The sequence below is a fragment of the Scardinius erythrophthalmus genome (assembly GCF_964197995.2).
Source record: "Scardinius erythrophthalmus genome assembly, chromosome: 7".
In the NCBI taxonomy this organism is placed as follows: Eukaryota; Metazoa; Chordata; class Actinopteri; order Cypriniformes; family Leuciscidae; genus Scardinius; species Scardinius erythrophthalmus.
The window spans coordinates 3,387,384-3,403,235 of record NC_138227.1 but is presented as its reverse complement, the minus strand read 5'-3'; the positions used below and the strand labels follow the sequence as shown (position 1 = coordinate 3,403,235).

Genomic DNA, 15,852 nt, shown 5'->3' with positions numbered 1-15,852 from the left:
AATATAAAATAATTATTAAAACAAATTATTTAAAATATATATTAAAGATTACTGTACAAATCTTTTGCAGGTGTGGGCCTCCACACTGCCAGCAGCAGTCAGCTTGTTCACATGAATGTACACAATCAAAACAAAACACCTCTGTTCATATAACTATACGACATTAATAAATAGTTAAATATGGATCATTATATACGTCAATACATGCATGAATATACATGTACAGAGTTTGAGTAATTTGCCAGTAAAGCGGTGAGTTTGATTCAGGCGGTGAGCGGGGCAGCTCCTCCTCCCGCGCGGGGTCCTGCAGGAACTCTGCGGGGCGGAAGTCAGTCACTCATTCGCAGGCAGGCGCGCGTTGCTGTTGTTTGTGTCGATAAGCTGATTTGGACTCTTTCGTCGCTGTATATTAGTCGTTTGTGTGGAGAAAACGCGTTTATTTTGTCCTCTATGGCTCCTACTATACAGACGCAGGCGCAGCGCGAGGACGGACACCGGTGAGAGACATCTAAGATTACTAACCTGTTAAACACACAAATAAGCTTACATAAACACTATATATATATATATATATATATATATATATATATATATATATATATATATATATATATATATATATATATATATATAGCATATGAGTACTAAATAGAGAATGCTAGGAAACATAGATGTAATGTTAGGTGACATACTAAACACATAGACGTTAGAAATCGCTATTCTGGTCTGGTCATGTCTGATTTATGTCTCTTTCTGTGTGTTTTCTGCAGAAGTTCAGCGCACAGAAGCGTCCCGGAGAGGTAATGATGATGATGATGATGATGATGATGATGTATAAAGGCACTGGTAGTTTGACAGAGAAACACTGTGACTCTACGATGCTTTCACAACATTTCCAGCATCCTAATCCTCACATTATCCACCCTTAATAGTATTCAAGATCTTGATCACTCCTTAGGGTGGATCTTATGCTAATTAGGATGCAGTGACACTATTGGGCGAGAACAAAACTTGATCTGAGTTGTCTTCTGTAGTGAATTGAATTGGTTTCATACACAGTTATTGAACTGAATCGAATCAACATGTCAACTTCTGACTCAACCAATCATGTGAGAGTGGGGGCGGGGCCATCTGTCTGACTGACCAATGACAGACCGTGGTTCTGTGTGGTGATGCTTCACGTGTGTCTCGTGTTCTTCAGGTCTGGTGTCGTGTGCCGAGTGAAATATGGGAACAGTCTCCCGGATATCCCGTTTGATCCGAAGTTCATCACGTATCCGTTCGACCAGCACAGGTACGGCTCCGGTCCGCTTCAGCCGTGACGGGCTCGTGGGGTGTGGTGTAATGAGTGTGTGTGTGTGTGTGTGTGTGTGTTGCAGGTTTGTGCAGTATAAAGCCACATCGCTAGAGAAGCAACACAAACACGAGCTGCTCACCGAACCGGATCTGGGCGTCACCATCGACCTCATCAACCCTGATACATACCGCATCGACCCCAGCAGTGAGATCTCTCACACACACACACACACACACACACACACACCCTCATCAACCCTGATACATACCGCATCGACCCCAGCAGTGAGATCACACACACACACACACCCTCATCAACCCTGATACATACCGCATCGACCCCAGCAGTGAGATCACACACACACACACACACACACACACACACACACAGTGCTATCAGTTTCTGATGCAGAAAAGTTAGTTCATGCATTCATGACCTCGAGACTAGATTACTGTAATGCTTTATTAGCTGGTTGTCCTGCATCCTCAATAAACAAGCTACAGTTAGTCCAAAATGCCGCCGCTAGAGTTCTTACTAGATCAAGACAATATGTAGCCTGGCAAGCGAGACCTTCATCAAGATGTCTGGCAACTCTCCATAGACACGCTCACTCCGAGGGGCGGATAAACGTCTGTCTTTCAGATTCCCTCTGCACGCAATAGGACAGCGCTTCAACCAACCAGAGCGTTTTCCCAACAGCGGAGCTAACGTTAGATGATAGATTCAACTTTTGAATCTGGCCAGAAAACTACAGACACATCTTCCTTTTTTAAGAATCACTTCAGTGCCGTTCTTTGCTCTTTTCTCAAAGAAAAGCCTAACTCCAAGTCCTCCAGAGTCGCGGCCAAAGCCGATTCGACAGACCGCTGTTCGCCAGCTGCTCTTCTTTGTTTTCAAGTAGCAGGGAACCGTCGTCAGCAACTCTGTCGTCATTATGTTAAGCCCGCCCCCGCCTACTCGATACACGACGTGATTGGCCTGACCCAATTTAGGTTTTTGCAGCTCGAAAGTCAATGGAGACTGGCTGCGAAATACATTTTGCTGCCGCTAGTGTGCGTCTAGATTTCTAGGCTAGAAAATATGATCATATAACACCGATTTTATCATCTCTACATTGGTTACCTATAAAGTCCCGTATTAATTACAAGGTATTGCTACTGACTTATAAAGCCCTAAACGGCTTAGCTCCAGTCTATTTAACGGATCTTCTATCGCCCTATAATCCATCGCGCTCTTTAAGATCACTAAATTCGAGGCTTTTGGTCACACCTAGGATATCCAGATCAGCCAAAGGAGGGAGAGCATTTTCACATTTAGCTCCGAAACTCTGGAATAGTCTTCCGGATACTGTTCGTTACTCAGACTCGCTCTCCCAGTTTAAAACTAGATTAAAGACGCATCTCTTCAGCCAGGCATTCATATAATACTTTTAATCCTACAGTTAAATCCGACCTCTAGTTCATAAACGCCAGAGGAGAACTGGCCCCCGACTGAGCCCGGGTTCTCCCAAGGTTTTTTTTTCTCCATTAGGTCACCTGATGGAGTTTTTCGGTTCCTTGCCACTGTTGCCTTTGGCTTGCTCAGTTGGGGATATTTGGGGATATTTAATTGAATTAATCAATCAACGATACTATTGATCAGCATTACCAAACGTAGACGTTCCACTAGAAACAAACATTGATGTATTGTTCTAATTTATTACTGTGAAGCTGCTTTGATGCAACCTGTGTTAGAAAAGCGCTATATAAATATACTTGACTTGACACACACACACACACACACACTCACACACCCTCATCAACCCTGATACATACCGCATCGACCCCAACAGTGAGATCACACTCACACACACACACACACACACACACTCACTCACACATACACACACACACCATGTAAAACCTCTAATCTGCATTTACCAGAGTAAACTCATGTGTGTGTGTGTTTCAGTTTTGCTGGATCCTGCTGATGAGAAGCTGCTGGAGGAGGAGATCACGGCTCCGTCGAGCTCAAAGAGGTGCGAGAGAGTGATGTCATGATGCTGAGAGTGACCTTTGACCCCAGCACTGAGGCTGACAGACGTGTGTGTGTGTGTGTGTGTGTGTGTGTGTGTGTGTGTGTGTGTGTGTGTGTGTGTTCAGGTCGCAGCAGCATGCGAAGGTGGTGCCGTGGATGAGGAAGACGGAGTACATCTCCACTGAGTTCAACAGATACGGCGTCTCCAACGAGAAGGTGGAAGTCAAGTGAGTGTCACACACACACACACACACACACATCTTTATTTTAACAGATACAAAGCAGCTTTACAGAGATAACTGGAGAATAATGCAACAGAGTTTGAGTCTCCAGAAAAAACAGCGTGACCGTCCAGCTAAAGTGAGTTCAGTGACGTCGTGTGAGACGTGTTGCTGAGCGAGTGTGTGTGTGTGTGTGTTCCTGCAGGATCGGTGTGTCCGTGAAGCAGCAGTTCACGGAGGAGGAGATCTACAAAGACAGAGACAGTCAGATCGCTGCCATCGAGAAGACCTTTGAGGACGCACAGAAATCCGTGAGCACATGCAGATCACACACACACACACACACACACACACACACACCTGATGACAGCATCAGTCGATGTCTGAATCCATTCTCCTGTTTGAATCTTTCAGATTGCCCAGCATTACAGCAAACCCAGAGTCACGCCTGTGGAGGTGCTGCCCGTCTTCCCAGACTTCAAGGTCTCACACACACACACACACTAATTCTCTTTCTCTCACACACACACACACACACACACATATTCTGTCTCTCTCACACATACACACACACATTCTTTCTCATAAACTCTCTCACTCACACATACAGTCGCACACTCTCACACACGCGCGCTCTCTCTCACACACAGTCACACACTCTCTTTCTCACAAACACACACACACACACACTTCTCTTTCTCTCACACACACTGTCTCTCTCAGACTCACACACACACACACACTCAAAGACTTTAAAAAACGACAGTGTTGTTATTCATATCGACTGATTTCAGTGTTGATCCAGTTCACCTGTGTGAGGTTATGAAGTGTTGATTCAGTTCACCTGTGTGAGGTTATGAAGTGTTGATTCAGTTCACCTGTGTGAGGTTATGAAGTGTTGATTCAGTTCACCTGTGTGAGGTTATGAAGTGTTGATTCAGTTCACCTGTGTGAGGTTATGAAGTGTTGATTCAGTTCACCTGTGTGAGGTTATGAAGTGTTGATCCAGTTCACCTGTGTGAGGTTATGAAGTGTTGATTCAGTTCACCTGTGTGAGGTTATGAAGTGTTGATTCAGTTCACCTGTGTGAGGTTATGAAGTGTTGATTCAGTTCACCTGTGTGAGGTTATGAAGTGTTGATTCAGTTCACCTGTGTGAGGTTATGAAGTGTTGATTCAGTTCACCTGTGTGAGGTTATGAAGTGTTGATTCAGTTCACCTGTGTGAGGTTATGAAGTGTTGATTCAGTTCACCTGTGTGAGGTTATGAAGTGTTGATTCAGTTCACCTGTGTGAGGTTATGAAGTGTTGATTCAGTTCACCTGTGTGAGGTTATGACACGAGCTCTAGTGCCTCTGATGACATCATGCCTGATGGTTTCTGAAAGCCTCTGATTAGCCGGTAGAGTGTGAGTATCGGACCTGTAATCTGATTCCTGTCTGTCTCCGCCACAGATGTGGATCAATCCCTGCGCTCAAGTCATCTTTGACTCAGATCCGGCTCCTAAAGACGTCTCTGCTCCGGCGGGAGTGGACATGATGTCACAGGCCATGATCAGGTGTGTGTGAATCCTCAGAGCACGTACAGTCAGTGTGAATCGCTCGTATTTCACAAGCTTGAGCAGGACGACACAGAAACGGTGTGTGTTTTCAGGGGTATGATGGATGAGGAGGGCAATCAGTTTGTGGCGTACTTCCTTCCCAACGAGGACACGATGCGCAAGCGCAAGAGAGACGTGGACGAGGATCTGGATTACATGCCTGATGAAGTGTAAGACGCACACACACACACACACACATCAGACACACTCATTCATGAAACTGGAGCAGAATGAATTTTAGCGATGTCAATATTCGGAAGTGAAGGTTAGTTGGTTTTAGAGCTTCACAATTAATCATTAAAAGATTGTGATCTCGATTCAAACACTCACAGGATCTTATTCCTAAAGTACAGCGATTCTTCCATGTCTGATCACAGTGAACATTCAGATCCACAGAGAGCCGTTGTCATGTATAGATATGAAACATCATTATTTCTGTCTTATAATAATTCAGATTGTCACAGAAGTACTGGGATAAAAGTTTATAGTTCAGATATAAACACTGATGTCTACAGTAGTGATCAAAATAGAGCAAATCACCTTTTGAAAGTGACTTGACGCTTCAAAAAAAAGATTGTATTAATTACATCGTGACACCAGTAGGTGGCGACAAGTGACTTTTAAAAAATGTCTTTGTCATTGAATCATTCATTCAAGAGATTTGTTCAAACACACTGATTCACTTGTGAACTATTTAAGATTGAGTCATTGAAGTGAGTCATTGAATCATTCATTCAAGAGATTCTTTCAAAAACACTGATTCATCCAGTCATGAAACAAGTGAAGTCTTTGAGTGCGTCATTGAATCATTAATTTGAAAGTATTAGGTGCGTTCGACTTCTGTGCACACCGATCAAAGTATGACATCAAAAGTACCACGGATTGGTATGTTTTCAACTCTCTTTCATGGTAATTTGATGTCATACACCGATTTGTTTAGTTGTGTGTTCAGAATCGTGATTTTTATTTCTAAATATCACTTCATCCAGAATCGTGCAGCTCTAGAAGCTTGTCTCCGGAATTCATTAGCATATACATTTAACTACCATATCTGATTTTTATGAGTGAATCAAGAGGAAAGGTAGATTTTACACAGTCACAAACTCACCTGTATGTACTGTGTGTGTGTGTGTGTGTAGGTACGATTATAAGATCGCTCGCGAGTACAACTGGAACGTGAAGAACAAGGCCAGTAAAGGATACGAGGAGAACTACTTCTTCATCTTCAGAGACTCGGACGGCGTTTATTACAACGAGCTGGAGACCAGGTAACTGTCAATCACACCTACAGGCTCCGCCCACCCGGAGCAGACTCATCTCTGTGTGTGTGTTAATGACCGCCTGTGTGTGTGTTTTAGGGTGCGTCTGAGCAAGCGACGAGCGAAGGTTGGCGCTCAGTCGTCCACGAATGCCGTGCTGGTGTGTAAACACAGAGACATGAACGAGAAGGAGCTGGAGGCTCAGGTTAGTCCTCGTCCGACACACACTCCTCGTCCGACACACACTCCTCGTCCGACACACACTTCACTTTTAGACTTGTAGCAGAGACTTCTAAATGCTTAGAAACTGTTTATTTGGATATAAACGGAGGATTCAGAAGCCTGATTGAGATTGATGTGAACGCGTTCACTGATGTGTGTGTGTGTGTGTGTGTGTGTGTGTGTGTGTGTGTGTGTGTGTGTGTGTGTGTGTGTGTGTGTGTGTGTGTGTGTGATGGACAGGATGCTCGCAAGGCTCAGCTGGAGAATCACGAGCCAGAGGATGAAGATGGAGAGGAGCTGGACTTGGAGAAAGACATGCAGGACTCTGGTAACACACACTTCATCATTATATCAGCTGTGTGTGTGTGTGTGTGTGTGTGTGTGTGTGTGTGTGTGTGTGTGTGTGTGTGTGTGTGTGTGTGTTTAGTACAAAGTTTGAGACTCCAGTCAAAGTGTGTTGTGTAGATTCAGTCTGAAGGCTCATTCACACCAGGAACAAATAACTATAACCATAAAATTATAACAAAAATTATAATAGTTATCGTTACAGTTCATGTTACAATTATCGTTATACCATTGTTAGTTATCATTATACAGTCATAGTTATAGTTATTGTTGTAGTTATCCGTTAGGATCATAGTTTTATAATTATAATTATCGTTATACTTATTGTTAGTATAGTTACAGTCAGTTATTGTTTTAGTTATCATCATAATTATAGTTATCTTTAAAGTTATTGTCATAATCATCATTATAGTTCTCGTTATAGCTATAGTTATAGTGTTATAGTTACAGTTTTGGTTACCAATTTAGTTATCATCATTATTATCATTTTAGTTATTGTCATAGTTATCATAGATATTGTTATAGTTAGAGTAATAGTTATAGTTACAGTTATTGTAGTTATCGTAGTGTTCATTTTAGTTATGGTCAATTATAATTTTAGTTATTGTAGTAAGTTTTTTTTTTAAGTAATGACTTTTTATACCAAAATTATGACAAGTCAAAATTGACTAATTGAAATTATGACCAAAATTAGATCAAAAGGTTGAAATTGACATACTAAGTCGTAACTAATTATTCTGAGTAATAATTGTGAGATTAAAAAGTTGAAATTTTGACTTTTTATATCAGAAAGTGGAAATTGACTAATCAAAATGATGACGAAATTATGACAGTCATGAATACGATATAAAAAGTTGAAATTATGACACTCAGAATTGCAATTAAAAGTCAAAATTATGAGATAAAAAGATAGAAATTATGACACAAATTCATAACTCTTAAGTAATTATGAAATAAAAATGTCGAAATTGTGATAAAGTTGAAATTAGGACAAAAAAAGTTGAAATTATGGCAAACTAAGTCATTATGACAAAAATATTAACATGACAAATTGAAATTGACGACATAAGTCAAAATAATGAGATAAAAAGGTAGAAATTATGACACTACGTCATAACTCTTAAGTAATAACTTTTTATACCAAAATTATGACAAGTCGAAATTGACATTGAAATTATGACCAAAATTAGATCAAAAGGTTGAAATTATGACATACTAAGTCATAACTAATCATTCTGACTAATAATTGAGATTAAAAAGTTGAAATTTTGACTATGTCAGACAGTGGAAATTGACTAATCAAAATGATGACGAAATGATTACAGTCATGAATACGAGATAAAAAGATAGAAATTATGACATACAAATTCATAAGTCTTAAGTAATAATTATGAAATAAAGTCGAAATTGTGATAGTCGCAATTATGACAAAACTATGTTGAAATTGACAAACTAAGTCATTATGACAAAAATATTAACATGACGTACATACAAAGTCATAACTCTTAAGTAATAATTATGAAATGCAAAAGTCGAAATTGTGACAAACTAAGTCATAACAAAAATATTAACATGACAAATTGACATAAAAAGTCAAAATAATGAGATAAAAAGGTAGAAACTACGTCATAACTCTTAAGTAATAACTTTTTATACCAAAATTATGACAAGTCGAAATTGACTAATTGAAATTATGACAAAAATTAGATGAAAAGGCACCACAGTGCTAACATAGTTTTCATTCCTGGTTTGAACAGGCCTGTTTTTTTTTTTTTTTTTTACTTTATTCCTGTCGTTTGAAAAGCTTTCCTTAGAATATTAATTAGAATATTAAGATGATGTCCTGACGATATGATACTGTGTTCAGGCGAAGAGCGAGAGAAGCCCAGCGACTCCGAGAACTCTGAGAGCGAGTCCGAGCGCGAGGATGAGGAGCGACCCGCTGAAGAAGAGGAGGAGGAGGAGGAGGAGGAAGAGGAGGATGAGGAGGTGCGTAAGCGGCGCGAGAGGAAGAGCAGCGGCAGCGAGAGCGGGGAGGACCGGGACGCGGCCCGTGACGAGGAGGAGATCTTCGGCAGCGACGACGACAGCGAGGAAGAGGAGGGTGGGCGAGCGAGGAGCAACAGCAGCAGCGTCCAGCACAGCGGCAGCGAGAGAGAGAGGGCGTCCGACTCCAGCGGAGACAGCGACAGCGAATGAGACGGTGCTCCCCTTCACAACTGAACTCTCTCACACACTCTCACGGAGAACACGCCGTTTCATCCTCATGAAATTATATTTTGCTTGTTTTTCCTGCATTGTGACGTCGCGTTTACTCATCATGAAGATAACCAGTGACCTTGTGTTTTCTTTTATCTGTTAGTATTCACAACTGAACTCTCTCACGCTTTCTCTGGCGTCATGGAGAACATGCCTTTCATCCACATGAAATTATATTTTGCTTGTTTTTCCTGCATTGCGTTTACTCGTCATGGAAATAATCAGTGACCTGGACGTGATTGAGCGTCACACACACACACACACACACACACCTGTGTGTCATGCCATCTGTTTCACATCCATGTGAGGAATTAACTGAATTACACACACATTTGTCCTGCTGTAGTTTTCATTTGGTGTTTTATTCCTCTGGCTCTTCATTATGTGAGACTGAAGCGAGTCGCTTATTAGCGAGTGCTGTTTTTGTAGTTTTCTCCTCTCATTACAGTGTAAACATTGTAAATAAACAATGATTTTGTTACATCTGAGTTCTTTGATGTGGATGATGTTGGTAGTTAATGTGATTCTCTACACCTGAACTACGTCATACATCTACTAAAAATCACCAAAATGAGCTGATTCAAACACTGAGACTTCAAACTTGATTTATTGTTATGAATTATATATGTGTATTAAAATGCGTTAGGCCACTGTGAACATGGTTCACACAGACTTACAGACACAATGTCTTACATAAGACATTTGAGAACATGAAATGAGCAAGACTTATGATGATATATATATATTTAAACAGAATAACGTAACAGAGATCAGTTTTGAAATCTGCATGATTTCATGAATTCTGGTTGTAATTTAGCGAAAAAATGACAATTTCTCCTTCAGCCATTCTTCGGTCAGGTCGTCCGGATTACGAACCTCAAAGATCTGCAGACACAAAAGATTTATTGCTTTTATGAATCGGTTTCAACAGCAATTCAATCAGACAAAAGTGTACTTTTATCCATAATAATAATAATTGTAATTTTGTTAAAGGTATAGCGGAGGATTTTTTACTTCCGGGTGGATCACCTATACTATTGGTCCTCCTAATTGTCAATCATTCTGGTGAATCAATCAAAGTTTTCAAAAAGTGGAGAGGGCGGGTCTTATCTAAAATTCGGAAAGATCCTCCGCTATACCTTTAAGTAATATAACATGCATTCATATAGAATTCAACTGATGGGTTAATGTTTTTTTTAATCATTTTCAAATGCATCTCATACAGTCCGATGAAAGAGCTAGAGATTCTGTTTATTAATTGTGTATTTAACAGATTACAATTCAGACACTGCAGGCTGTTGATGAGATGTATTAAGTATGAACACTTTACCTTGGTGAGATCTGCGGACTGGACCAGTCTGTTCTTGCTGCCCGCGTACATCATCTGCTGCTCGGGTTTACAGCCTGTGAGAGTTTACATCTCCGTAAGACACAGGCTAAAGAAGATTCAGCAGAAACTCCAGTGGCGAAATATGAAGCACATGCACTGTTATCCTGATAGTCTCCCGCTGGTTTATCCGCACAGACATCTTTACTCACCCACAGGACTGGAGAAGATGAAGCAGAGCGGATACGACACACGTCCGTCACCGTGCGTCAGCTTATAACTGTACACAATATACGTGCACTGAGTTGAGGAAAGCACACAGAGACTGCACACATCAGGGTTATTTTCACATCACGTCAACATTTTGTCTATTTAAACGGAGAAAAATCTAAGATAACGTCAGTAAATGACGGCGTGCCTCAAGGCTCTGTGTTCGGCCCTCTGCTGTTTTCAGTATACATGCTGCCGCTTGGTAATCAGAAAACATGGAATTAGTTTTCACTGTTATGCCAATAATACTCAGTTATATATTTCCTCATGATCACATGAAATCTCTAAATTATTTAAATATATTAAATATTGGATGACCTGTAATTTTCTTCTATTAAATTCAGATAAGTCTGAGGTATTACTTATTAGACCAAAAACCTGTAGACAGAATCTCTTAGATTATAATGTGCTTTTTGAAGGATGTGCTGTAACCTCATCCTCTACAGCTGAAGACATGGGAGTTGTATTAGACAACAACTTGTCTTTCGAAAATCATATTTCATTTGTTACAAAAACAGCCTTCTTCCACCTCAGAAACATCGCTAAGCTCCGGAACATGAAACATCTTTTTCTGAAGCAGAAAAGTTAGTTAATGCATTCATGACCTCTAGACTGGATTACTGTAATGCATTACTTGCTGCATCCTCAATAAACAAGCTTTAGCTAACGCTCCCATTAAGTTATGAAATTGTGTTTCTGAACATTACTTTTTTAAAATAGACTTTGAAAGAGCTTTGCCAGAATTTTAGCCGAAGTTCTGAGTTCCCTGTTAGCTGGATATTATTATCACAATCAGTTTTTGTTTTAGGTTTTACTGTTTATGACAATGTCGAGATTCATCAGGCTCAAATTGTGAAAGAATGGTTCGGAAGAAAAGAATAATTTTCACACATGAGTCCAGAGCTTAAATTCACTGAAAGTCTTTGGGATGTGCTGGAGGAGACTTTACAGAGTGCTGGACTCTTGCATTGACAATACAAGATCTGGACCAAAAACTGATGCACCTCTTGATGAAAGTAAATGTTGTGATGTTATGAGCCTACAATCTGAGCCTGATGAATCTTGGCTTTGTCATCCTGGAATATGGCCGTGATGAAAATCTACACACTCCATTCATTGGGTTAGAAGAACTGTTGCCAAACATGCTAGAAACATAACAATCACTGCAATAATGATCCAATCATAGACTCTTAAGCATTTGCCTATTTAAATCCAAATAGTGACTTTTTTTTAATAATATATATACTATAATATCTCTAAAGATCCCGGTAAGGATATCGTGGCTGACGCTCTGGAAGTTCTTCTCTGAGTTCATCCAGAGAGATATTCTGAAACACACACACACACACACAGAGAGAGAGAGAGAGAGAGAGAGGTTAACAGAGCGACGACGTTTAACCTCATGACCCTCAGAGCATCATACACACACACTGACCTCATACTCTTCCTCCAGGATGACCAGCTGTTTCTCCATATCGATCTTCACTAAAGAAAACATGCATTAAATGAGTGTCTAACAAATGCCAGCCCAGTGAAACAGCTTCGGTGTGAGAAGAGGTGCATTTATTTCCACACACACTGGTGTGTTTCCCTGTGAGACTCACTCAGAATGGCTGCGTTGCTCGTCTCCTTGCGAAAGCGAAACTTCTTGAGCTTCTCCTGCAGACTGGCGTCCACCTCGCACACGACCAGAGAACTCGACTGATGAAACACGACCAATGTATTCATAACTCCAATGGTTAAAATCACTACTACATAACATTTTGCTAACATTCCCATGGTGTTTCTGAATGTTCTCTGAATGCTTCAAACATCAAGTTTTTGTGTAACCATTAAAGGAACATTCCATCTAGTCATTTTTTGCACACATTATGTTACTTTTGAATGTTCTAAACGTTAAGAAACATTGTTCATAACAAGAACATTAGCCAAAGCTAGAAAGTTCCCTTTTAGCTTGGTTAACGCCATTGCAACTGCTTGTGTAAGAGACTGAGGACAGGAAGTGTTGTTTTGTTCTGCTGCTGTAATTCGTTGCTTCCTCTTCAAACAAAATTATAATATATCATAAAGCGACTCTACAGCAGCTCATGATACTTTGAAACTCAAACACATTATTGATAAAGTTAGATCTAGCAGAAGCATTGAGGAGATCGGTCTTACCATCCTGCAGCTCTGCGGTTCCTCTTTTGGGCTCTTGTGACAGGATGCTGAAGACGCTTTCTGAGGGATTTGACGTCAAACTCACCGTCTTCTGGTGTCTTGAAGAATGACAGATTATTTGCAGCTGAATTGCTAAAACGAGATTCACTAATATGGTTATTTACTTCAGATTTTTTACAAACAACAAAATGTTGAGCTGAAATGATAGTTGTGTGGTAGATGTTTCTCAGTCGTACAGTCGCTGCAGTTTTACAGCAGAGGGCAGCACTGATCAGAATCTCCATAGTGATACTCTACTGTTAGAGATAGCATGTACACTCAAAAAAAAATCTGTTGAATGAACTTAATTAAATTAAGGAAAGGTTTTCCACGAAATTTAATTACATTTTTCCAACAAAATCGAATTAGTTTGAAATAATTTGTTGTAATCTTGTTGTATGAATTTAAATTAATTTAGTCATTCCTGCTAGATAAAGTTTTGTCAGGTTAACTACATATAGTTTTTGTCCTGCCTTAAATCACCAACATTATAATTTTAGTTAATTTGACTCTACGGTCACTTCTAATGATAGACACTACTAGTGTTCAATTGAATTAAATCTCTGTGTTCGGCCCTTTGCTATTTTCAATATACATGCATTGGAATTAGGAATTAGTTTCCACTGTTATGCTAATGATACTCAGAACCACAATCACAACCAGATGAAATCTCTAAATTATCCAAGTGTGCTAAAGATATTTATTGGATGACCTGTAATCTTCTTCTATTAAATTCAGATAAGACTTCAGATTACTTGTTAGACCAAAAACCTGTACACCGGATCTCTTAGAATATAATGTGCATTTTGAAGGATGTGCCGTAACCTCATCCTCTACAGCTGAAGACATGGGAGTTGTATTAGACAACAACTTGTCTTTTGAAAATCATATTTCATATGTTACAGAAATAGCCTTCTTCCACCTCAGAAACATCGCTAAGATCCGGAACATGCTATCAGTTTCTGACGCAGAAAAGTTAGTTCATGCATTCATGACCTCGAGACTAGATTACTGTAATGCATTACTAGCTGGTTGTCCTTTATCCTCAATAAACAAGCTACAGTTAGTCCAAAATGCCGCCGCTAGAGATATGATCATATAACACCAATTATATCAGCTCTACACTGGTTATTAAGTTCTGGATCAGTTACAAAGAATTGCAACTGAGTATTATTGGCATAACAGTGGAAACTAATTCAATGTTTTCTTATAATATTACCAAGCGGCAGCATGTATACTGAAAACAGCAGAGGGCCGAACACAGAGCCTTGAGGCACTCCGTCATTTACTGACGTTATCTTAGATTATCCCCCATTTAAAAAGACAAAATGGCAACCGTCTGATAGGTACGATCTACATCACCTTAAAGCCTGTGTCTGAACACCAGTGTAATTCTGTAGTCGATCTATGAGTGTGTCATGATCTATAGTGTCGAACAGATCAAGTTAAACTAGTATTGAGATGCAGCCTTGGTCAGAAGCTAAGAGTAAGTGATTTGTCATTTTAGCGAGTGCCGTTTCAGTGCTATGACTTTTGCTTGCAGGAAGGAGCACAATTGAGCGGACACAACTGAAGACATACGTATTTAACCGATCTACTATTGCCCTACAATCCAGCTCACAAAACTCTGGGCTTCTGGTATACCTAGGATATCTAAGTCCACTAAAGGAGGGAAAGCGTTTTCATATTCACAGCTAAACTCTGGAATAGCCTTCCCGATAATATTCAGGGCTCAGACTCACTCTCCCAGTTTAAATCTAGATTAAAGATGCATCTCTTTAACCTAGCATTCACATAATGCATCTCATAACCTTCTACTCCAGTTATATCAGATCAGATGCACATGATTACCTTTATCTTTATTTTTTTGCAGCTTTTTATCAACATTTGAACTATTTACAACCTAAAGTAAAACCAAACAACAAAGCCTGGCAATTACAATACAAAGAAGAAGAAAGAAAGGAGGGAAAAGAGAGAGAGAGAGAGAGAGAGAGAGAGAGAGAGAGAGAGAGAGAGAGAGAGAGAGAGAGAGAGAGAGAGAGAGAGAGAGAGAGAGAGAGAGAGAGAGAGAGAGGAGCATTATGATATATCATACCTCAAAATATTACTTAAAGAGACATCAATACAATCAAGATACGGAGTCCAGGACTGATGGAAATCTTCAGTTGACGAGTGAGTGACATGTTAATAATTCTAATGAATAGGGTTTATCACTGATTCAGGATAACAATATATATTTTTCCTATAGAAGCAAAAGCTAGGATGTCAAATAACCATCTAGCAAACTCAAATAATTGGAAGATCTAAAGCCAAAGACAGGGGAACTTTAATCCAAGCATTCGACTCATATATTGAACAACTTTTGACCAGTAAGACCTAATTACAGAACAAATGCAATGAGAATAGTCTCCTACTTCCAGCTTACATTTAAGACGTGATGAAGAAGTACTTGGGTCAGACTTACATCTAAGGATTGGTGTGATGTGCATTGATCCAGACCCGATCCCAATCCTCTTCTGGTCGAATCTTCTCAATGGCCGACATGGAGGGGTTAGTGACACGAGTGGTGCTTTAAAAATATAATCCCTGATTTGGAGAAATCTGAAAAAATTGGGTCTGCATGGTTAGCTTGTATTTTATAACCAAGTCTTCAAAAGATAAAATCCCTAAGTCTGTATATCCCATGAGTGTCCCAAATTTTAAAACCAGAACCGGAGAGGGCAGACCTGATCTCAATCCTGCGTATAATGGACCAAGCTTTCCACGTATTAAACGTGATTGTTTTCTCACATAATGGCTTGATTATCTTAGAGCGTCTGATAAATAGCAGATTTTGTAG

General features: G+C 39.9%; 2 protein-coding genes across 2 annotated transcripts; one reads left to right on the top strand and one right to left on the bottom strand.

The window, feature by feature from the left end:
• Positions 1-312: 312 nt before the first annotated feature.
• Positions 313-9,874, top strand: paf1 (PAF1 homolog, Paf1/RNA polymerase II complex component). The gene is made up of 14 exons (XM_081371458.1): positions 313-497; positions 771-800; positions 1,202-1,294; positions 1,380-1,501; positions 3,248-3,314; positions 3,439-3,540; positions 3,740-3,845; positions 3,949-4,017; positions 4,987-5,090; positions 5,186-5,302; positions 6,272-6,400; positions 6,491-6,596; positions 6,854-6,941; positions 8,826-9,874. The coding sequence occupies exons 1-14, from the start codon at positions 451-453 to the stop codon at positions 9,155-9,157; spliced, it is 1,512 nt and encodes a 503-aa protein (XP_081227584.1). The 5' UTR covers positions 313-450; the 3' UTR covers positions 9,158-9,874.
• Positions 9,806-13,082, bottom strand: gmfg (glia maturation factor, gamma). Its single transcript, XM_081371462.1, has 7 exons — positions 12,975-13,082; positions 12,419-12,515; positions 12,250-12,299; positions 12,093-12,142; positions 10,757-10,839; positions 10,548-10,621; positions 9,806-10,102 (listed from the first exon to the last, which is right to left on the bottom strand). The coding sequence occupies exons 1-7, from the start codon at positions 12,975-12,977 to the stop codon at positions 10,031-10,033; spliced, it is 429 nt and encodes a 142-aa protein (XP_081227588.1). The 5' UTR covers positions 12,978-13,082; the 3' UTR covers positions 9,806-10,030.
• Between the last annotated feature and the right edge of the window lie 2,770 nt (positions 13,083-15,852).